This window comes from Bactrocera oleae, chromosome 2, assembly GCF_042242935.1.
Source record: "Bactrocera oleae isolate idBacOlea1 chromosome 2, idBacOlea1, whole genome shotgun sequence".
Lineage (NCBI taxonomy): Eukaryota > Metazoa > Arthropoda > Insecta > Diptera > Tephritidae > Bactrocera > Bactrocera oleae.
The window spans coordinates 67,634,137-67,659,761 of NC_091536.1; the positions used below are offsets into that span (position 1 = coordinate 67,634,137).

At 34.0% G+C, this 25,625-nt stretch overlaps 1 protein-coding gene across 6 annotated transcripts in view; it reads right to left on the reverse strand.

The window, feature by feature from the left end:
- The window catches only part of LOC106623711 (aminopeptidase N), a 131,919-nt gene that overhangs the window by 80,707 nt on the left and 25,587 nt on the right, over positions 1-25,625 (reverse strand). For 3 of the 6 annotated variants that reach the window (XM_036361592.2, XM_036361591.2, XM_070105539.1), the window contains exons 2-3: positions 10,041-10,722; positions 6,496-6,531 (exon numbers count right to left, since the gene is read on the reverse strand). In XM_036361592.2, coding sequence (XP_036217485.2) covers positions 6,496-6,531; positions 10,041-10,065 — 61 coding nt within the window. In that variant the 5' untranslated portion in view covers positions 10,066-10,722. The remainder of the gene's footprint in view (positions 1-6,495; positions 6,532-10,040; positions 10,723-25,625) is intronic. The other 3 variants (XM_036361594.2, XM_070105540.1, XM_036361593.2) reach the window with 2 other exon arrangements.

Genomic DNA, 25,625 nt, shown 5'->3' on the forward strand with positions numbered 1-25,625 from the left:
CATACCATTTAAGCGATAAGTGATGTGCAGCCACTTGTGGTTGCTTTGCATGAGTGTTTTTCAACTGTCTATCCAAGTGTCAGTAGAGATTAAAGTGAGAGTGCTCCAGAGCTTATGAAAGCATACTTGAGTGTATATATGATTGAACGAGTGCAGCTCCTTTGTTGATTTAAAAGCAGCTTACGATTTTGCAAAACTTAATTGATTGACAATTGGTGGATAAAAGATCCAAAAGGCGGTCAAGCAAGAATCATGAATCATGAAGTCGCTGCTATTTGTCCTCACACTTTCTAGCTGATATACCAATAAGTTTGAGAAGTTATATTTTAATTTTCCAAGAGAGCCAAGGGAACATAGTTATCCCAGCAGCGTTCCCAGAAATTATTTGGAATCACTTTATTCTGTCATAGGAATAATTTGAACGAGATTATAAAAAGTCTGGAGGACTGGAAAGACTTTCTTAAGAACCAGTATTACAAATAAAATTATATTTTTTACTCAAATTTTTGTCCTTTTCACGCTGACTACAGCTGTATTTTTATATGGACCGCTTGCATAAACTGGTTTCAACCAAATAAGCATACATACATATTTTTGCATCTAGAAAGTAAACTCCTTATGAAATATAAGTTTATTAAGAAGCTTAAAAGTCAAAAAAACAACAACAGTGTTTCCTGCGTGACTTTCAATCGAAACGTGATCCATATGAAAATATCTACAACATATGTATGTGTGTGTAGATTCACAACAAAGCAATGAGCACACCGAAAAGTGGCATCCTTGAAAGACAGCATAAAAACAGCGCCACAAACTGACGCGTCTTGCAAAAATATCGAATGAACTTTGTCAGCGATGACATCAGCCGTCTGCAATGCGCTCTGCCGGAGAGCTGCAACAGGGCAACATCACACGGGCTTGCCACAATTGAGACTTGCCAAAAATTCAGACCATAAAACCATTAATTAAAATGTGACAGAAACACAACACCACCAACAAAAAATAGTCGTAATAAAAAAATTCACTGAAATAAGTTCAATGCGCAAATTCCGAGAAGGGCACACAGGCAGCTGGGAATAACAATCACAAGATTTCAAAGTGATTTTAAGCTACTTAAGCCGTGAACCACAATTGTTGGCGGCACATTTTGAATTTACGGCCTGGCATATATGTACTCATATACAGTTATTACATATTTACATATGTATGGATTCGAGACTTATAAGTATATTTATTGGCGCATGAGTTTGCATAGCAATGGCCGCTGTCAATAACACAGTTCCTTACTTTATATTATATATACATTTGCTTACATGTATGTGTGCGTTTTTCTTTTTTTGCTGCTCATCCTCGTTCACTTGACTCTTCTTCAGCGTATTTTAGATGCAAATTCACCGTGAACATGACATCATTTCTACGTTAGTTCTGTTGCCGCAAAAGTGCATCCAACGTAAAAACACACAAGTGTACACGTAAATTTGTCGCGCATTGTGCTGCTGACCCAAAAACCGCTGTCAGCTGTCATAGTCGTAATTTCTCGTAAGAAATGAGAGAGGCCAAAAAATAACGAAAGTCACAATTCGATGGCCAATGCAATGAGTTAGTAAATAAACAATTCGATGGATAAGTACTTAAGTAAGCACTCGAGTAAATTTAGTGGCAAATAAGTACCTGTGTCCCAATTTATTTAAATATTATTACTGACGTACAATTGCATTTTGAGTGAACATGTATTTATATTTCACCCGTTGAACACAGTGGTAAATATATATAAAAAACTTTTTTTTTCAAGCTTTTGCTTTATAATTTTCCAGTAGACAATCTTTTTAAGAATCTGAAGTAATCTGTCATCATATGTCGATCCCATAAACCTTGATAACTTTCTTCCATCTATTTTAGATCTTGGTGATACCGCTGTCCCAATTTCACTCTATAATTTCCTGAATTAACCGAAAATGTATTTAGATATTTGAGTATATTGAGTTGATAGTTGAGACAGTCTTACTGGATACTCATATTTGCTCCTAGAATCTGAGAGTTTGTCAGCATATTTTCAACAATTTCTTCATAATTTGCTGCTTTATGGTTACCTAGGAAATTTTCGATTACCACCGCTATATATTCAAGCTACACTTTTCTAAACAGTCATAACTTTACTAAAATCTGTACCTTTCATTAATAGCTGTACTTGAGTACCATCAAATTTTCCACTTTTCACTTTTCTTTACGAAGCTTTGAAACTTTTCGACAAACATCCAGCCCCGTCCAACGGTTTGACAAACTTTCCTATCATTCCTAAACTGATCACGTATTAAATCCTTGACTTCATTTTGAGAAAATTACTTTGGCGTATATTTTTCAACTTCCCTTTCACTTCCACTGGTAAATTCTGCCGATATCTGGGAGTTTGGCGACTTCATTGTTTTTTAGGGTAATCGAATTGCTTTTGAAATTCAGAGGGTTTATGTTTAATTTTTATTAAAGCTTTAAAACTTTCTTCATATTGTTTGCATTTTTCCGGTAGTGAGTCTGAAAGTGGGGATTATGTGATGTTTGTATGCGCGGAAAATGGGAACCCTAATCATGACTGGAAATATTAACAAGCCGATAATTGATCACAATATAAGATATGAAATTATCATATATTTCATGAATAAATTCATAATCTGGGTACTTAAAACCATCGGAATTTACATAACTATCTAGTGCAAAAAAAAATACTTTTTTTGTAGAGCACAGCTCAAGAGTAGAAACCACAGAAAACTTTTTTGATTAACTTCACATCGTTTCATTTTATTTATAAAATTTTAATCAATATTAATGGCATGTCTATTAAGGCGATTCGCATTTTCTGCAGTATTTATGGTAGTTAATAGATTCTTTTGAATTAAAGTTTGATTCCCAATATACCATACTGCTCCTCATTTAGGGGCACAGCATTATAATTTTTGAAGAAAAGAATTAATTAATTTTGGAAATACATGTGATCGGAGAAAATAGGTCCTTCACTGCTGCATTGATTCCAGCCTTTTCTATGGCTGGAATTCTTACTTGAAGATATTATATTATGCGTACATTGACTTATGGTCGGAAAAAAAATTAAAAATTTACGAAATGGCGGCGTTTTTTGTCGTTTTGCTCCTATTAAAATTGGGTTCTCGATCAGATTAAAAAACTGTCATTATCTGAAGAACTATTTACAGAACATGCAGAAAAAATTAATTCATTTGCCTCCGAGTGTTCTTCAAATAGTTCGAAAAATGTAGTTTCGGGAAAAACTTGTTTAAGGATAAACTGGTTAAATGGTGCTAATTGAATTGAGCATTTTAGAAAGCTGTAACTCAAAAACTATGAAATATGAAAGTATAATTAATTGTTTTTAAATTTGTATCAGCTCATCCTTTTCGTAGTGACGTCAGATTGTGATTATTAAATTACACAATTGTTAATCTAAATACATAATATGTAACTACTTACAATAAGAATTTTATTGCGAATTTATCGCCTCTAAAATAATTTTCTAATAAACAATTACTAATTAAGTTGGTTTACGAAAGTGTCTGTGTTAACATTTCTATTATTATATGACAGCGTAATTGTTTGCAGTTAATAATATAATCACAATACAATGTTAATAAGTACATACAGTGTTAATCTCTGCTGCGGGTGCAAACAGCTTTTTATTGCCATTACAAAATGTTAAATAAATTACTATGAATGAGTGGAGGTTAGAGGTATATGACTAATACCACCACTGTCGTAGTGTTTAACACAATTGGGCGATTGATGGAGCACGGGTGATGTGAGGCGCACACTCAACTCTTGCTAAAATGTCGTCAGTGAATGGCTGATTAAATTTTATGAGAATCTGATTTATGAAATCTGTTATCTGTTTGCATTAAGTTGATTTTATAGTAATTTTTAACTTTAACTCTCTTGGTTCATTTTGCAAATACTGACGTATTTAACTTTTTTTCAATTCTCGTTAAACTTTTAGGCTATTTCTAATAATAATTTTTATTTTTACCGCCCAGTGTAGCTGATAATATATGAGGATGCCTGCTTGGGAAGAATCGAAAATGTTGTGCAATAACTAATACATATAATGTTCATATTATATATTACATATTTATTTCACTAAACTCTTCATTTGTCGAACCTGGCAGTTTTCTCACAAATTTCAGTATTACACTTTTCACTTAATAAGGCTTGGCTATAAAAGGGGTGTTCATTCCGTTGGTTAACTATTTACTCTCAAATTAAAATAAAAAGGAAGTTTCATCAGTTTTTATAAAAATCTGATAATTGTATTTTTTTTCGGTCTTGGAGTAATTGCATTTATGGTATATTCACCTTTACCTGAAACTGTCGCGGTTATCAGGTTACTAGGATAGTATGATTTAAGTTCTTCAATTGGTAACATTACGAAGAGAATAAATTCCGCTCCAAAGTGGTTAAATAAGAATTTCAGTAATTTACTATATGATGTGAAATTTTTGCCGCCACCTTGATATACGTATTCGACAAGCAACGAAAGAGTGTTGAATAACTGATCCAGAAGTTAATACGGTGGAAAATAAAAGTCTATAAAATGAGAACCTACCTAGATTTGTGTTTCTGAGTAGTTGAACTGCCTTGACTCATAGCAGAAAACTCTCTACTCGAATTGAATAATTTCCATACACATATATAATATTACAAAATGCCTAGTTTTATAAAATATTTTTCGACATACATACATTTTTAAACTTCTATTTATCTTAGAATTTTTCCTCCTCATATAATAAAGTACTAATACATTCTTCGGAAATTATGAAAAGTAAATAAATTGAACTTTTAATTTTTGACAAGCCCTTGAAAATTAAATAAACAACATTATTAATACAATGAACCCACATCTTACATAACCATTCAGTCGACGAACAAATTTATTAAAACACAAATATCAAAAAATTAAATAGAAGATGGTAAAATGAATTGATAAAAGAATACAAAAAAAAACATATAGATGTTATGAAGAACTTTAACCTTCACCTCTAGAACAATTGAAGAGAATAGCTACAGACTTATGAACAATAAGATTCAGAAGTTTTGTGTAGGCATATGTAATTAAGTCACCTCCATCGGGGGCGAGATAAACGTTGATAAAATGTGAACTACACCGTAAAATCGACCGCCCATAGTGCATTCATTGCATTCGAAAGCAATTGTAGTCGCAACAAAGCGTGTTGCCCGAGACAGTCAGTGGGCGTTCAAGGTGTAGTGTGGCATGCCACGTGCGCAACAATACAAAAGTTACAGTTTTTTTTCTTTTCTGTTGTGGTTTTCTATTGTAAGCTGATATTTGATATAATACAGCTAAGGAAAAAATGTATTTTAAATGAGATGGTAGACAACGTCTGTGCCGATACCTTGGTGACAGAGGCAAAGTGACATGACAATGAAATTTATTCGGCGCACGGAAAAAATTACGTGATTCTTGTTCCCTTTGACAGGTCATTAGATTTTATAGCTGTCAACTGGGGTAATTTACTAGTTCAGACTATTATATGGGAACTCTATAGAAGGATGTGTTGGGATATGGAAAACTTGTAAATAGCTTAAGTTATACAAAAAGGTACATAAGATATGTGTATGTCTTTTTTGAAGATTTGAAGTCTTGCAACATGTTGCTACATAGTAAATAGTTTGGTCACATAACTGTTGTTTGTAACACCTAAAACTAATCGAGATAGATACATAGTTATATATATAACGATTTCAACTTATCCAATGGCCAGCACAAAGTCCCGACCTTAACCCGATTGAAAATTTGTGGGCTATTGTAAAGAGGAGATTGTGCAAATACCGAACAGCGCCGAGCAATATGCGGTCTTACTCGCCACTGTAGAAACAAGTATAAATGATCCGGATGACGAGAAGAGTTGAAATCCGGTTGACTGTTTATCCGTCCGTCCGTTCGTTTGTCTGTGCAAACTGTAACTTGAGTAAAAATTGAGATATTGGCACGAAACTTGGTGCAGGTGCATAACGGGATACAACTTTGTGCGAATAGTGCCTGAGAAGTGTGCCATCTGATGACCAAATTTTCCTATTGCGAACTTTTTACCGAAAATATCGGTCAACCTTTGAGATATGTTATTGATATTCAGAGCAAATTCTTTTCTGATAAATGTATGCTAAAAAATCGAATCAATAATTTCCTTAATCCTTAAATGCCTAATACTCAAGTACCAATTTGAATATTAAAGTCAGGTCTGCAGGTTTCAAAAATTAGTAGGTAATTGAAAAATTGAGGGTTTAAATCAAGAGTTTACTGTTACATATTGTAAAAGTCCTCCTATGAGATGATTTAATATTATATTTTTAATAAAAATACAAATTTTCAAAAAGAAAACATATTTTTACTAAATTGCTATTGTTAATACCTAATGAATTTCTATTGTAAAGTTTTTACTTTTTATTTCCATAAACAAAAACTATGGTGATTTGAATTACCTGGACTCTCCACTCCCATTATTGCATCTGAATCTTCTATGCAGAGTTGCAATGAAGAAATGCAAATGTTAGTAAATGGACAGGCATGGAAAATAAGCAAATATTATGTGGATTAGTAAAAGTAGTATTTAGTATTGAATTTCTAATATTTATAAATGCATGCTAATATAAATTAAATAATCACGAGCACTTACTTCAGTACCATTTATTCTAATTTTATGAACACATATAAGAATGCAAAAATTAAATAAGTGATAATAAAACTTATGTAATCTTTACGATTGATTAATGAGAACCAGTTGTCCAACACAATTAACAGAAAATTACACAAGATTATTTCTATTATTGAATACAACATCTGCTATTAAGTATGTTCCCAAAACAATCCGGCCCTAAAGAGCAATTCCGCCTCACTTTAGTAAACTTACAGCGATTTCAACTATTTCAATCCGACCATGGAAGTGAAACTTCGGGAGTAAGTTTTCTTATGTTATATACGTAGATAGCTTGATCTGAGAAGAGTTTTTCCGCAATTTCTGGATCCATAATTCTAGCACACAGTCTATATTTTGTATACAGACAGTTGAATCTACTAATGAGCGCCAATGATACTTTATAAAAAACTTTACAATAATTAACCCCGACCGAACTTAATGAAATCATATCTTTTCTGTATAATTTTAAACAAAATAATATTCAAAAAATGTTTAAATGTCTCCGTATTGAGATGTCTTCACCTCTGCATTCAATGAATACAAGCTTATAAATAAACCAAATAATAATCACGCAAAAATGCAATAAAATTATGTGAGTTTTGTTGCGCGCACTTTAAAAATAAATATTGCTCGCATTAAGAAAATACTTTTTTCCAACTGCCTGTGTAATGATGGATAAATGCTCATCTGTCTTTAACATGGCACCGAAAGAACAAACGGCGACAACACAACGACAGCAACTACATATTAGCAACAACAGGCTTGACAAGAAAACCAAAAGCTTAACAACGTTCAAGCAATTTGCAGCATTACAGCAACAAATATGTGCATTAATATAGTGAAAGAATGCATGTAGTCATGTACATGCATACTTATTGTTGTCTGTATGTAAGTATGAACCTACAAGAGCAAGAAACACAGGTGCCAAATGTTGCAGACTTTCTTCGAAGACAGCAAACTGCTACTGTCGCGTGTCTTTCGTATTGTAGCAACATCGGGATGATGTGTATGTTCAAGCGATTTATAGTTCTACGAATATGTTTTTATTTTTTAAAAATAAATAGGCAAATGAAGGTAAAGCAGCGGAGAGGCAAAGCACTAGCGTGAGCAACACATGATTTCAAAGTCAAAATTGCATTTTTATTTCACTAATTTCGTAATTTTCGAAACATAAATGCAGAGAACATTAAAACTTACACACATTTGTTTGCATGCTTGTAAAAATATATTCTTCTGTGGGCACTGCGCAGCGCATGAGCTATCTCGACAGCCCGCAGAGTGGAATGAATGTTCGCTCGTTCGCCGACAATGAATGAAAAGTTGCTTGGGCGGACAGATGGGTAATCAGTTTGGTTAGGCTTTGCCTTGTAAACAAACAAACAATGGCGATGACGCAGACAACAATAAACATGGTCATGACATAATGAAAAGAAGCAAAGCAGGGATCCAGGGGCGGTGACTAACAAACAAAGCAAACATATGCAAAATCTAAGAGCATCGAGAAAAAAATTTGCATTCCATGGACAAGCTGACGGCTGCCGTATGCTTTATGTCGCCCACTTAAGTTGCAACACATCAAAAGACGATGAATTTCGCGACTGGCAAAAAAGTAAATTTCTTTGAATGCAATTTCCACTAGTCTTAAGCGCTCTCAAAGCGAGTCATAATTGATTGATTGATCTTACATTTTTGGACGAAAATACAATTTAAAGAAGAGTTCTTGAAAAATTATGAATAAATTTTGAGTTTGATGTGAAACCAAACCATTTATATACACTTAAAACTTTAGTTATTGAGAAATTTTTATGTAGTACCAATTGGATTATTTGGACAAAGTTTTGAGGTGACGCAGTTGGTGGTTTTATCGCCTCGTGCGACTTTGTAGCCAAATCTAAATCTGTATTTTGAACTTATTAGGGGTTAAGTTCAAAATCTACGAGTCCTAAGTGGTTCGTCCACACTTTACTCGACTTGAGCTTTTCGTCTGCGATGGGTGGTGGTTTGACTCCAACTACGGTTTCTGCGAAATCATCCCAACAGAAACTGCTTGGGGAGGGGTGCATTGTGTTCGACAGGAACATCAAGAGACATACTGTAATAGTCCGGGGTGCAGTATTCCAACTCGTCTGAAGCTTCTTCGTCTGCATTTCACTACATCTAGACGACCATATCGGTGCAGTGTAGTTGATAACCGGCCGGCCGATTGCCTTGTATGCAGCCAACAACGTTTCTATGTATTTTCCTCAGGAGCTGTTGGCTAGTGGCTTTGTTGCAGTTCTGTACTTTGGCATTAAAACACAGTCGTATATGGATTGATGGAGCACAGGCTGTCAAATGTAACGCCTGAATTTTTAGGGTTTTTGACAGCGATTCCTTGCCATACACATGCTATAGATCCTTTCTTTATCTACAACGTTGCCGTATATTTTTATCAGAAATCGGGATAAGCCATTTTTAGTCCTTCAACATTCAATCACGCTCCTCCCCTTCCTTTTACCGACCTCAGATCGGCCGTAAATTATTTTTACTATAATGCTTGCCATTTATCTTTAATTATTGATGGATTTAATCTACTATGAATTTCTTTCATTTTTATCGTTTACAGTCTTTGTTGTAGCCTAGAATTATTAGAATTTCTAAGTTCCAGCTTTCACATTACAAAATTTTTTCTTAGATCCTCTTAGATCCACTATTCCAAATGCGTTCTTCAAGTCTTTTTAGTAAATTTTCGAGCAGAATATTGGAATTATCGAGCCCTCAGTTGAGTGAAAAGTATTTATAGGCTAGTCAGAAAACTGGATTATTCTGCCAAAGTCGGACACGAATTAGATAATTACCATAAGCTTGAAACAGATAGAATCATAACACATAATGCGGGAAAGTAATTGTTTTGATATTGTCTGCGATCAAAATAATTTCATGAGATTTATGTTTTGGAGGATGAAGTAGATTCAAGTCGCTTCATAGAGCTGATCATATTTTAGAAGAAAAGTTTTTAAATAAGGGTAACCTTTGTTAGAAAAAGGCAAAACTATGTTAATGCTTACATAGAAGCAGCAATCCACCAAAGAACCGCCTACTTTTCTATGAAATCGGTCTTCAAAAAATTAAGATATTTTAAAAAGATATTAACAAAAACAAGTTTTAAAATCAATAAAAACCATCATTCCAATATAATTTACATTTTTTTAAATTTTGTATGCAGTATTTTAAATGGGTTTTGATGCAAATATACATTCATGCTTACATATATAACTAATACTGTTAACATTTTGATATATATAAATATAATTGACGAGTATAAGTGTATGTATTGGCATTAGCACTCACCTTCATTCACGTAGCCGCCCTCCATCGTGCCAAACGTGTACAAATTGTTGCCACGAATTTTGTTGTTGTTATTGTTGTCTCGCCGATTACTGCTGATATTTCGTTAAGACTTATTTATATATGCTTAATTTTTGATTTTTATGTTTGATTATTTTGTTTTTTTTATTATATTTTGAGGATTTTTCTCACCACTCCTGCTTGTTTTCACGATTCCCGTTAAATAACAACAACAAACAGCTCAAGTTTGTTTTTTTCGGCTGCCGCTGTTTGTTAGCTCTTCCGCACTTTCAACACACTTAGCAATACTTAAGCATGTAGTTGCCACTTGGATTTTGGAAAATTCTTGAAATGCACTCAATGATTTCCTCAAATGTGACGGCTTTCTTTCCGAACGCGAAACTTGGAAGAAGTAGAATTAAGTGTAGAAAGAGTCAACAACAATTTTTATTGTCGCTTAATACAAGTTGCAACGATGCCGGCGAGTTGATTCGTACACGCCTCCCGCTTCCCACTCACGCGCCAACTCTGGCAGCACTAAAATAGGCACAAAGTGGCACACTTAAGATCCAATTCGATCGACAATAGCGACAAAGAGGAGAAGCTCATTTCATTTGCATTTCACAATTATTATTTTTTATTTCTTTTTTCACTTTACTCTGCGACGCTCACACTCGAGAAAACACTAAAAATAGGAACAAGAAGCAAATGAGACAAATATAAAATATTGTAGAAAAAGTGTGAAAAATACAAAAACAAAAAGTGGTAAAACGTTCGGGAATAGCGAGGCAAATAATTGGGTTGTGGGCAGCGAATGCACTGCTGCAACTGCAATAACGGCAAAAATCGCAGCAATTGGTTGGGGCTCACTTGCCAGACGCTGCAACCAATGTTGGCGCGCACTTGCAGCCGCGCCAATTTGCATAATCATTAGGAAAGTGTGCCTCAAACAAAGATCTGTCGATTGAGATGCGCACATACATAAGTATATGCATTTAACATATTTTTTGTGTTGTTGCAATTGTTGGTATGTTGTTGTTGTTCGCCGTTTATTTTCACATTTGCTTGTTGTGCACCAGCGAAATGTGCAGTTTATTTGTAACAACTTTCGATTATGCTCACTTTTATTGTTATTATTATACAAATTTGAGAGATTTGCAGTAGTTATTGAGCTTTTTATTGCATGCGATATTTTCTTTTATTTCATAATATTTTTTTATTATAAAACTTAAAATAGTTTAATCACATGTATTGTTTCTTTAGTAAAATTAATGGTGAATTACAGCTAAACCTGAAATGAAACAAAATAATAATTTTCATTAGAATTATACTTATAAAATATTATGATATATTAAAATCTAATACAGTTAATATATATTTTAATAAAACTATTCGTCAAACTCTATATTTTTTGGAGTATTTGACCAAACCAAGCTTTTTCGAAGGATTGAGTCAAAAGTAGAAAGGTAATTCCTTTGTTTTTCAAAGCCTCCAAACTCGGAATATTGGTATTCGATATTCCGAATTGAGCTTATTGAAAAAATCATTATTAAACAACCATACAACCTCTAATTAATTTAATGTGGAGCTTGGTAGTAGCAAAAGTACTCTGGCGGATTGTCATTACTTGGCGAGTTTAATAGAAATACTACTCTTTTCAATGCTGTTTGAAAACTGGTATCGAATTAAAGTTCTTTGGAAGCGTTCACGGGGCTGCTATGTCAGAGATCGCAGATAATTTCATAGCTTTTTTGGTGGTTATATTAGCAAATACTTCTCTTCAATAACAGTTAATTTCCTTGATTATCAAAAAATAAAAACCTCCTAATAACTGTAAATTTACATACTCTTATCATATAAGCTCAAGCAGGAGATTAAGGCATGCCACGTCCAAAAGGGAGGAGGCTGTTATACCCTCATGGCAATTTTATACAATTTAATTCATAATGTCACTTTTCTAACAAATCTAAGCCAAAACAACAAAACAAGTAATCTTTGGATATTCTAAACCACCTTCGCAGGTCCATTGCCTATAGCATAAAAGGTATTTATCTTTGTTTTGATCGGTCAGTTTGAATGGAAGCTATATGCTATAGGGGTCCGATCTGAACAATTTTCTTAAAGTAACATTACTACTTTGGATATTAATCTATTTTTGTGAAGAGACCTTAGAGCTCAAATAAAGAAGTTTTCCATACAGGGACTTGAGTTTGATCGATCAGTTTGTATGACAGCTATGTCCTTTGGTCGATCGATATCGACGGTTCCGATAAGCGACCAGCTTCTTGAAGAAAAAAGTACGTGTACAAAATTAAAGACCGATATGTCAAAAACTGAGGGACTAGTTCGCATACATACAGGCAGACGAACGGCCATGGCCAAATCGACCCAGCTCGTCGCGCTGATCATTTATATATACACTTTAAATGTTCTCCGACAAAATTAATATATTAGTGATGATAACTGCAGATGACTTTAAATAAACAATATAAGAGTGAATAATATTTTTTTATAAGAGAACCAATTCCGTCCGAACTATTTCCTTTTAAATTTATAGGCCTGATTATACTAAGAAGTTCGCACGTACAGTAAAGATTGCACGAATTCATTCAAAACGCGTTTGGAATTTATTTACGGACAAAAACTGTTTCAACAGCCGCATGCCACAATACTATTTGGAATAAATTTATGCTGCTAGAACAACTAAAACACTCAAGAACACGACAACGAGCTATAAGAAATCATATAGAAATAGTCTAAGGAAACTAAAATCCGGCCAGAATATTTAAATAACCAAAAATTACATAGAAGAAAGCAGATACGCGAAGTCTGCTCAGACAATGCCCTGAATTGCCAAAAAAATAATTTAAGTGCCTTAGTTGCGATCCCAAGAATAGATATGCAAAGTATGTTCAAGACGCACCTATTGTTTTTCAAATAAATGCACTTTTAAACTCTTTACATTCTCAGAAAGTTACAACACTTCCCTAAGCATGTACACATATTCTATACTTATGCATCTGTATTTGTATATTTATTTATTTAATTTGAATATGCTTTTGTTCCTCGCCATTTCTCATCGACACCATGCACCATTAAGCAGAAAATTTTTTTCGCACGCCACATAATTCGTGTCCATCACTAAAAGTGAGTGAAACCTTGCCACATTTCTTGCGTTTCTAGCCAAACAAATTTGTTGCAATAATACACACAATAAGCGTTAAACAAGCAAACAAGAAGTTTATACTCATAATTGTAAAAGCCACATTCAACACAATGCATTTAAGTTGAAATGTGATGTGTATATGTATTTGAGTATGTACATGTGTGTGTCAGTTCATCTATTTAATGCACAATCATCCCAACCGAACCCAGTGCATCTTTTATGTAGGATGTGTGTATAATTTGTATGTAAGTGTACAGGGTGGTTTTCAAATTCAATATTTTTCAATACAAGTATATCAATTCGAAATACACTTATCTATCTACCCAAGAATTTCATTGCCGCCTGAACATTTACAATTTATCGAGTTGTGACTATTTCGTATTTAGTGTGCGATTCTCTCATCCAACACCTGGACAGAAAGTTATTGTTGTATTTTCCGTAATGCAAGAAACAAAAGTTGATTAAAAAATCAAAATTTTTTACAAAACTCCTGTTTTTATGTGTTTTTATGTTTGCGACTGCTTAACGGCCGCATCTGGTAATCGGAAAACCGTAACGAAGCCGACACCTATTCAAAGAGTGAAGATTTAGTTCTTGTTTTTTGCACTTTAGAAAAATTTTGTTATGAAATTTTGGTAAGCGAGGCACGGTAAACGATTTTCGTGGTCGTAAATTGAAGATATCGCTACTTCATCAATCGAAGGATTCAGGAGGTTATGTGTCGTGTCACATAATCTATGACACAAGCGATATGTCTATTCGAATGGAATTACTAAGCCAAGTCGGAGCTGTGATTAGACGCCAATCAAATTTGTGTGAGAGATGCCATGGACGACCGATGTAAGTGAAATGTCTCCATTTATAGGATTTAGTTTTTTCAGAACATATATATAAGGCGTCATTCTCTAGCTAGAGCCTGTCAGTAATATTTCAAAACTGAGCTAACCGGATGCGCTACTGCGAATCCGCTTCGAGAAGGTCACATGAATAGAATACTGTTTATAATAAAAGTAACTTTTTCTACGATTAAAACAAAAAAATTAAGAAACTTTTTTTTGAAAAACTATGAGCATATACATTTGAGCCACCCCGTAATTGAGAACACTAACCCTGTACTTTCTGTTTATATTTCAAGTAAAAATATAATCTCTGCAAACATTCCCGTTTTATATCTGCCTGCCGACTTGACTGAGATTTATTACAGCTTGCCTGCGCGATAATATCCACCAACACACGCCAGTGCCATTGCCAGTAGTACACTTGAATACCTTTTTAGTTATACCCCATATACACAAACATGGAGCCGTCATACAAAGTAAGCAGTGCGTCTAAAATTAGCATCGCCTTCAACTCGGCTGTCTCTGCCGCCACAGCAGGAAGATCTGCATATTTGCCAAGTGAAATATGCATGGATGCAATGCGGACTGGCCTCTATACTCGCATTTGCGAATTCAAGTGCTATTGTACCCATACAAATACAAGTAAGTCGCTTGTAGTATTCTTGACATTTGTGCACGGCACTTTCGGTTCTTGCGGGAAATTTTAATGCGCCACATAATGAGACAAGTTCAGTGGAATGAGATGTAACTACAATTGTAAATATGTATGCATAATTTTTTGTTTATAAAATTCATATCTTGTTTGCATATACCTAAACACAGTGGCGACGGCAGTCAGTCAAATCGTCAACACTGTCAAACTGCCATAGATATCATGCATATTGTAATAAAATGTAATTATATTGTACGGTTAAGCGAGGGTCCAAGCTGTTAGCACAGAGATGAGCTGTCACTTGTCTAGTAAATAAGCATGCAAAAATTTCTTATCCGCCACGAGGAAACGTTATTTTGTTGGAGGTTTTGTACTTCTAGAGACTTGCTTGACTTATAAGATATAATAATAATAGATATGTAATGAAGCTGAAAAATTAATAAAGTTATCTATTGAAAACTAAAATCTAAATTAAATTTCGAGTGACGTCATATTAGCAATGCTTCGAATATGAATGAAATTATTGAGAAGTTCTTCCTTGTAAATGACTTGTCAAGCAGCTAATGTTACGTCATTAAAAACCAACAAGAAAAAACGTTAACTTCGGTTGCACCGAATCTATACGACCCTTCACAAATACAAAAGGTTCCTTAGAAAAACTTGATTCCGATCGTTCAGTTTGTATGGCAGCTATATGCTATAGTGACCCGATATCCACCATTCCGACAAATGAGCAGCTTCTTGGTGAGAAACGGTCATATCCTAAATTTATGATCGATATCTCAAAAACTGAGAGACTAGTTCGCGTATATACAGACGAATGTATAAATTTTATGGGGTCTTCAATGTTTCCTTCTGGGTGTTTCAAACTTCGTGATAAACTTAATATACCCTGCTCAAGGTATAAAAACTGTCTAATGAGCATCTGTTGGTGATAAAAATTATTATTTAGAGTCTGTTTCTTTGTGAAAATAGTAATGTCTTCAAAACTGGTTGCAAGCCTCACCTGATTTCATTCTCAATTAATAAAAATTTGAGTACTTTTTAAAGAAATCAAGTTAATTAAAAGTCTTATAAAAACCGAATGGTTTATAGAAGAGATTTTTATAAAAGTTATAAACGCTATAATCTATATATCGTAATTTTTTAATTCTTATTTTTAAACAAAACGTTTTAAGGTATCATAATCTCATTTGAAGTTAAACATAAACGAAAATATTATTTTATAAATTAATTTTGTTTTTAGATTTTTTTAAGCGCTCAAGGTATTCTTTATATTGATAACTTATTAAAAAAAATTCGACACTAGAGATCATAAGCCGATATTGTTTACTATTGACTAACCTAATTTTGCTTTCCACTCAAATTAATCTCGGATTGGGAAATTCACTGCTATTTTGGGAGATTGGACTTGCTGAAATAAAACAATCTACTCCGTTTACCTTTACCGTTCTTAAGAAAGAATTGATTTTATTTTTCAACATAGGATAAATCGGTATCGATACACCGATTACAACAATACTCCAATTTTTCGATATCTATTTTGTAGTTCGTTAAGTTTTTTGCTTCAAAATCGGCCTCCACATGATATTATTTTAACAGTTATTTTTGAGAAATAGCCAGAAAAAGTCACTGAGCCTCGTCCCGGGGAAAAATGAAACCTCTGCCACTTTATTGAAACCTTTATATTTTCGTAATTATTAAAAGTTTTATCGAATTTAACCATATGTACAAACATATGTATATATCATTCCCAATGTATATAATTTCCCACGAACGTGACCAAACATGTGTACTAAAATTTGTTTTGCTTGTTAGATACATCAAGCTTTAACTGTTTTAAAGTAAACCGCTAACAAATTTAAAGTGCAAAATATAAAAATCTAAAGTTTATTTGCTTAACTGCTTATCACAACTTCGCTGAGGATTAAGTCGTGTGCTGTCAAATGCACAAATTATACTCACTAATTTTAGCGTTTTCTTAATTTAGTAATGTGCAAATATTTATAAAAACCCGCATGTGCCACCACTAGGTAGCATACACAGTACTTGATTAGTTATTTATAATTTATTTTCTATTTCAGAGTATATATATACGAGTTTAAATATTGTTGGACATTTTTAAAGCAAGAAAAATAAGGAAAATATATCAACAAGTCTTTATACCCATAGTGCATATAAGGGTTAATCAGACAAAACAGTTTAAATGGACTTTGCATGCAAATATACAACAATTTAAGGAGGTATCTACATACATACTTATGTACATATAACTTTTTATATACGATGATCTAACATGTATATACAAATATATATTAAAGTACATCGGTGCGTAAAATAAATTTTAATGCAAATAAATTGCAAATTAGTTTGTGTTTAGAAATAAGCCCCATTAAACTCATATCTATGCCTCAACGTGGCCATGCATATATTAATATGTAAATATATGTATCATACACAGAGTAAATACTATATATTATGACGTCAACTTTTATACAAAAAACTGTTGCTATGAATATTTAATTATCATTTAACTCTTAGTCGACTTTATTCGAACAAAACAGAGTATAATAATATGCATGTATGAATTTGTATGTAAAACAGGGTAATAAATTTTTACAGTCCTAAAGCAAATAACGGTGCAAACTTATACACGTAGACAAATGAAAATGTGTTGGTCCATTTATTTTGTTGAGTGTGTACTACAAAGATACATAAAAAAAATTCTGTTTGTCATAAAATTTAACGAAAATTATTGTTTGCTGGTGTGAATATATATTATGACGATTATATTATATGTATGTACATATGTTATAGTGAAATCATTAGTAGAAAAATTATTTTAAGTCTTTGCTACGAACTTTGTAATATCCAGTAGTAAACGTTGAAGACCCTATATAATATATAAATGATGAGTGTGATGTATGTATATACGAGAATTATTCCCTCATTTATAGAGATATCAATCTGAAAATTTGCACTCGTCCTTTTTATTTCAAGAAATTGTCTTGTCGGAACATAGAGCTGACATACAGACTGAACGATCAAAAGCAATTTCTTGTATAAAATCTTTTGTATTTGTGAAGGGTATTATAGCTTCGTTGCAAAGAAATGTAAATATAAAAATAACGCCAAATTATGTAGGTGTGTTTATTTTCTTATAGCGCTTAGTCGCATACGATCATACTATTGCTGTAGAAGCTGTATTCAACCTTAGAGAGTGACGAATCGAACATAAAGCAAATATGTTGACAAAATAAAATAGAGATAGGGTGCTCTAAAAAGGTTTACAAACATTTAATAGACAGTATGTCTTGTATTAAATCGTGAGAATTTTATTATGGCTTTCGAAAATGAAGTTTTTAACAAGAGAGCAGAGTTTGCCCGAATGTTTTGCCGTTCAGACGTTTTAGTGAACACCCAAGTAATTAAGAACAACATATTCTAAGTCAAGTAAAAAGTTCGTTCGGTTTTTATCTAAGAGATGGCGTTATTGTCCATAGTACTAGTGTTATGTGTCGCATCATGTCATACTATTCGGCGGTGAAAACGTGTTTAGTCGCGCTAAAAGTTTGTCTTTGACAGTTTTTCGATTGATTGACTCAGTACGTTGTGAGCGCTCGTCAAAGATGGACACCAGCAAAGAGAAAATTCGCTATACTTTACAATTTTTCTTCGATCAAGGCGAAAAAACAGCCAAAGCGGCTGAAAAAATTAATTTAGTTTATGGGCCCGATACTGTAAACGAACGTGTAGCACAACAGTGGTTTGCTAGTTTCCGTTTCCGTAATTTCGATGTCAAAGATGCACCACGCGTCGGGAGGCCTGTCGTCGAAAATTGCGATAAAATCATGGAAATAGTGGAAACAGACCGTCACGTGAGCACTTATTTAATTGCTGAGGAAATAAAGATAAGCCAGAAAACCGTTTGGAACCATTTGCATAACCTTGGATTCAAAAAGAAGCTCGATGTTTGGGTGCCACACGAACTAACGCAAAAAAAACATGATGGACCAAATTTCCATCTGCGAATTGCTGCTGAATCGCAACAAAATCGACCCGTTTTTGAAGCGGATTGTGACTGGCGATGAAAAATGGGTCACTCTCGACAACATCGAGCGCAAACGATCATGGCCAAAGCTCGACCTAGACGGTGGCCAAGACCGGATTGATGGCCAGGAAGGTTTTGCTGTGTGTTTAGTGGGATTGGCAAGGAATCATCTACTACGAGCTGCTCCCCTGTGGCCAAACGCTCAATTCGGCCCTCTACTGCCAACAACGGGATCGCTTGAAGGCAGCACTCATCCACATGAGGCCATCTTTGATCAACAGAGGCCGAATTGTGTTCCATTAGGACAACGCCAGGCCTCACACGTCTTTGGTGAAGCGCCAGAAGCTCCGGGAGCTCGGAAGGGAGGTCCTAATGCACCCACCTTATAGTCCGGACCTGGGACCAAGTGATTACCATCTTTTCCTGTCCATGGCGAACGTGCTTAATGGTGAGAATTCGGCCTCAAGAGAGGCATGTGAAAATGTTTGGTATGAGTGTAGCATACCCAAACCATTAACTATAACGTATTGAGTCGAGTCGGTTTGGGATCATCTGCTATATCTCTGATTCCAACATGACGATTTTTGCTTAACTTTTTTGAATATTTTTTCATTAAATACTATGGTCATTACCTTAATAGCGTGGAGAATTGCAAATTCATCAAGTTTAGAAGTTTTGTTCTTTCAAGTAGACAAATACTCTTGTTACATCAACCTCTGGTTCAAAATCTAACTATAGCTGTCTATACGAACTCTAAAGTGTTCTCTATTATATAACACGATTTCGAATGTGCCTCGTCTGAAAAGTTCATCAGCCTTACAGTAGTTTAAGAGTGCAGAGTACCCTGGAAACATTATAACCTCATTATTTAAGTTTTACGCTGTCACCAGAAGAATTATCAATCAAATATTAACTAACCTCATTCCAAATGATACATATGATAAAAAATTTATTGTTGTGTGGCTTTAGAGTTGATATTTATCTCTTTAACAGAGGAAAGAGATTTGAAGGGAGCAGCTTATTTACAACTTTCTTGATGGTTTCTTCCTCTGCTTGGAACATATTGCAGGGATTAAGTACACTAAAGAAACATTTTTAAAACCATATTCGATGTTACCATTCAGTTTCTTACCCTTTATTTGAAACTTAAGTTATAAAAATGACACTGTTATGATGAAAAATCAATATTTTAAAATTTTTTACAAAAGGATTTTTTCTTCTTTTCTTCGAAGATTATTTCCTCACAATGTTCTATTTTCTTATATTTAGTGCTTCTTATGCCTTATTATCGTTTTATATTCCATTGAATGTCTCTCTTTTTATATTAGCAATATACCGTGCTTGATCAAAGATAACTCCTTCACTGTTATTAATCATTATATTGGAATTAATATTTTTTTTGTATTTATTTTTCTTGGCATTATCTCAATATTTCCCGTTTCTTTGAATTGTGTTTTAAATTTCGTGACACAATTTCAAATATCTTTATATTAATTGCTCACTGTCACCGGATCACTTTCCATGTCAGCATGCAAATTTAAGGCGATTAAGACAAAAGATCAGCTAACACTAACATAGCCATACCTACATATGTATATACATATATACAAACATATTGCTACATAGTGCCTAATTCGTAGAAATCATCAAATAACCAAAACAAAAGCAATTTTTAATAAATTTATCAAGACAAGAGATCAGCGAAATAGCGGAAATTATTAGCCAAAGTGAGGGCGTTCTCGAGACAACAGAGCACACTTTTTTTCCGACAAACACCCACCGAAATTTAAGCTGGCTGTACGACAAGCTTTTGAGTGACAATGACAAGAGTAAGGCGGGCAGATTACGAGCCGCCCCAACAACTCGAGTCACCGATCCACAACCGAACAATGGCAAAGTCGCGATTAAACTGATAGCAATTGAACAAAAGTAGCAGCGCTTGGGCAACAGAGAGTAAAAACAAAAGCAACACGAAATTTTAAGCAAAACTTTGCGGCAAACCAAAGTACACAGCACTTTAATGAAGCACAAAAAGCGAAAATTCTGCAGGCGTCACTTTTAAGTAGTACTGTATTTACATACCTCCAACGACTTGCCCAAGTGTAATTGTGGCAACAACAACAACAATAGTTGTTAGCATATTGCCAGCTGAACTGTCAATAAATATAACAAGCTTATCAAACACATCGCACAATGTACAGTTGCAGATAGCGATCGCTCGCCAAGTGACAGCCGACGAGGTGGCCGAAGTGATGGGGGCGTCCTGGGTTGTGGTTAGTGTTCATCAATCAATTTATGCTCGACTTATGTTTTTTCACTAAGCATTTCGAAATACTTAAAACAAAAAAATATGACGAATTGTAAGAAAATATTTATTCACGTATGCTAACCCTAGCGCCCCATTTTTAGCGCTGCAAAGACGCTCATTGTAAGTAAGCGTTTGCAAGCGATGTGCAAATGGGTGTTGACAAGCACGAAGACAAACGACAGTTCCGCCATTGAACGTCGCCTTAGAAGAATTATTGTGCTTTTAATTAAAGCGACAGACTATTTTGGAGGCCAACTAAAATTGGTATTGCGCGTTATGGGGGTATTACTCACCGAAATGTGTACATATTTACAATGATACATACAAACACATAAAAAATGTTCGATATGCTTTAATATGAAATAGTGGGGGTGTACATTTGGCGTGAATTTTTTTCGAAGTTCTACATATCACATACCCGTAGGGTAGTGATTAATAATGTATACTGAGTCCAAATTAGGGTTTTTTCATGTATTTTTCTTGGAGTAGATCATAACTTAGCCTTATTCCGAAGAAATCATTTAACTTCTAATGTCCATCGAGACACCTTCAAAAATATGTCTCCTAGAATTTGTACACACACTACCACTTCGTAAATCAGTCGAAGTCTTCTATCGAAATAAAAAGACTTTTCTTAAAACGTTCGTTACACATCAGACTTAGAAAAATCTCTCAATGTATTCCTGCCATGAAAACCATTCCATAAAATTAATCACAATTGGATCATAAAACCTAAGTATTTTGTTTGTGACATAAAAAATTCAGAATAGGTTTTTTAAAAGCATTTTTTGGTGTTAGCTTTTTCCCGAAAGCGAATTTATCTTTCGGTTACGTTGTCTTATAAAACTGCTCTCCGACTCAGTCCGAATGTTTCATTTAAAATTGATTAAAATATAATCTCATCTTTTACCCAGACCACACTGTTGATTTCTTGATCCCAATTCGGTACGCTGAGCAAAGAGAATTCTTCTCTACATGGTCTTGGCAAAAGGTTGGTTACCACAACACTTAACTTTCAAATATCTTACTCACTGCAAAACAGCACTTTTTGACAAGGTGATTCCACATTAGATATAAATTTTCATGCTGGTTGTAAGATAAATATGCAGATCTTTTTGCGAAATGCGAGATGGCTCGCATCGAAGGGAAGACACTTTTATTTGTGCTATTTCGGTTTAATATTTAAACAGTCTCAAAAAGTGTCAGCGTCTATTTACCAAGAGATGTGTCTGCCTCAAAACAAATGGTTTGCTATGAAACTAAATATCTAGGATCATACTGGCTACATAAATATACAAATCTTGATTACGATCCCCATTCTGATCTAATTTATCCGACCAAACTGATTTAACTTTTAAGAAAATACGGCTTGGATGTACCATATGTATCTGAAATACACGGTCCCCTAACAGTGTAGCTGTTTCAGCACATAAGTTGCCGTCCTATGGTTGCTAACTTTTCGAACACTCTATCATAAAGCAAAGTATTATAATATTGAAGTTCAGCGGTATTGTGTTACGAATTGAAGTAGTCTAAGCAAAAATGTGTCGATGTGTTATGTCTTTGAACTCACTTAATTAAAATAAAATTCAGGTCTGATCGCTTTCACTCAAAATTCTTTAATAATAATATTTTATCATGTGACAAAAGTTATGTAACAACAAAAAATCGTTGAAATAAACTCTAATTTATTTTAAATGATATTGAACTCAGCGTGGCGCCAACTGATCCCTGTCTCAACTCAACAAAAAATGAGCGCCTATAAAGAAAGCTTGCATATGCAAGTATGTGTGCATAATTAAACAAAAGAGTAAGAGAAATAAAATCTTTGCAGACACCGAATTTATTATGAAGCACACACATAACCTATAACAATGTTTTAATGGCATGCGCTTGCGGGTAATAAGGGGCTCTTCCTGCTCTGGCGGGCGCAAAGTTTGTTGAAAATGCAATATAACGCAATAGAGACCGAATCCAAATTAGATTTCCCTTTCAACTTATTGAATTTAAGCGTAATCAAAAGAATCTTCATTGACCTTCAATTGTTCGCCCATGAGCACACATACATTTATATTTATACACACATACTTGTATTACATTCATAGCAATTGAGTTAATTTATTTTTGCTTACAACAACCACAATTACAATCAATTTGTCGTAACCGAAATGCACTTGAAAAGGGTGAAAAATCTGTAGGTGGATGCCATGTGATTCAACATACGACTGACAATCGGCTGTCAGTGCTCCCGGTTGCCTTCGATTTATGATTGCTTATGTATGGCTGAATATGTGTGTGTATAATACAATATGTATATGCTTGTTGGTGAGCGTCGTTATGATTTCACTTTTGCCATGACAAACAATCAAAAATGCATTTCTTTCAATTATTCGTTTATTTATTAATGTAAATAAGAGCGAGTAGTAGTCAGTCACGCAGCAAGCAGTGGTAAGCGGTAAGCAGTTAGCGATGATGGTACGCGTGCGCCTAACAGCCTACCACCACAGAAGGCAGAGGCACCTACACAAACAATTGCGATTTGATTTAGTTTCAACCAGTCGTGCTTCGCTTTATTTGCGTGGGCATGCTTGTTGTAACTATAATTTTGTTGTTGCTGTGGTGTTGGCGCTAGTATTAACACGCGGATGTGACTACTGTTTTTTTAGCAAATAAAAATTCGTTATATATTTACCCTGAAGTTATTTATTTTTCAATTAATTTCTATTTTTTTATTTCATTATTCGTTTGTGGATTTATTTATTGTTACTTTTATAGATTTTTTTATATAATTTTTTTTTGTAGAATTTTGTTAATTTTTTTTCGAGCAACCACAAAACGCATCAATCAAATTCTCACTTTGAGCAATCGTCCGTCACTAATGCCACTCTTATTGCGTTTTTATTAATTTGTGCTGTGCTCTATTTTTCAATTGTCCATGCAGCTTTGGGGCATCAACCAATTATGATGTAATATAATGTTGTATGGTGTAAGAAAAAACCGAAATTTTATTTTTTTGAGCCAAGCATACATTTTTGTGTCTAAAGGGTCAAATGAAAGTGAGAATTAGTTGCGAGCATAAGAAGATGAAAATGCAAAGATGACATGGTAAAAGCTTAAGTCGAAAAAAATGAAACTGCCATATTCCATAGATGGAGCTGTTACAGCGATATATCACTCTTAAATATTTAATTGTTGGGGGATTAGCGAGTAAAAGTTGAGACTTTTCAGTCGCTAGGTGAATGTTAGCAGTAAAGCTATTTGGAAATGAGCTGAATGTGTTTTTGGTATAACAAAACTATACCACTTTTGAGTTTTAAAATAACGTAATTTTTGAAATGACAAACAATTATTCCTGAGCATATCTGCTATGCAGCATCTTGAGAGCAGAAAAATAGTTTGACAAGATATCACTACAATGAAATTTATTTTGAAGTATACTCTTTATTCCCAAGATCACCTCGAATTTATACTATAAACAAGAACACAAGAAAAGAGAAAAAAATCTAAACTAAAGTAGTGGTTCACGAGTAGATACTTGGGCAATATTTGAGAAATCCCAATTACAATAGACCGATACGCTTATAAATAACCGAAAATATTTTACGCATTGCAAACGGACTTCGAGAAAATCTGGCTTTCACTTTCGGCATATATTGGTACCTCTATTTATTGCAATTATTTTCGCGGTTACAATTATAATAAGAAAACAGCAAAGACAATCGGCTTCACTGGCTGCGATTCTTATCATACTGATTAAATTACACGCTAGTACACGATAGTAAATCAAGTCAATCAGTCGGAGATTTCAGTGTCTTGGTTAGATAGTCTCAAAATGAGGTTGGTTTTTATCACCTACTTTTACTGTTTCTGACTGATAAAACTTAGAACCTCAAATTAAAATATTTTCCATCCACGAACATGATTTTGATTGCTCAGTTTGTATGGCAGCTATATCTTATATAGAAACAAAAAGACTGCCAGACATACAGAAATGGCTAAATCGGCTTTTCTTGCTGTTCAGAATATAAAAAAGATGGTAAGTGAGATAAGCGGAGAACGATCATGTATACACAGATAAAGGTCGGGGTCAATACATTAAAAGCTTAGTCCGTAGCATATATCAAGTCAGGACTATTTTTTAATTTTGTCGGAATGTTTTAATTTTAACCGCAAAAGAAAATACTCATCTTGACAGCTGTCTGAGCCTGAAACATACTTGTAGATTTTGAAACTTTGACCTTTTTAATTATAGAAGTTTTCAACATTTACTAAATATCAAAAACATCGATAATCACCGTCAATGATATTTGTATGATTTAAAAATGTTTTCATTCAAGATCTTCTACAAGGAAATTTATACTTACATATATATTTATGAATATTCGTAGAACACTATTTATATACATAAATGTAGGTATATTAATTATAAAATACAATTATCAGTAAATTACAACCATGTTAGATAATTCCAACCCACTGTCAGACGAGCAGCGCATTTTCAAAGTAGATTAGCATACTAAGCCCACAAGTTACGTTAAACCAATTAGTTGCTAGTGCAAATTTTCATATTAA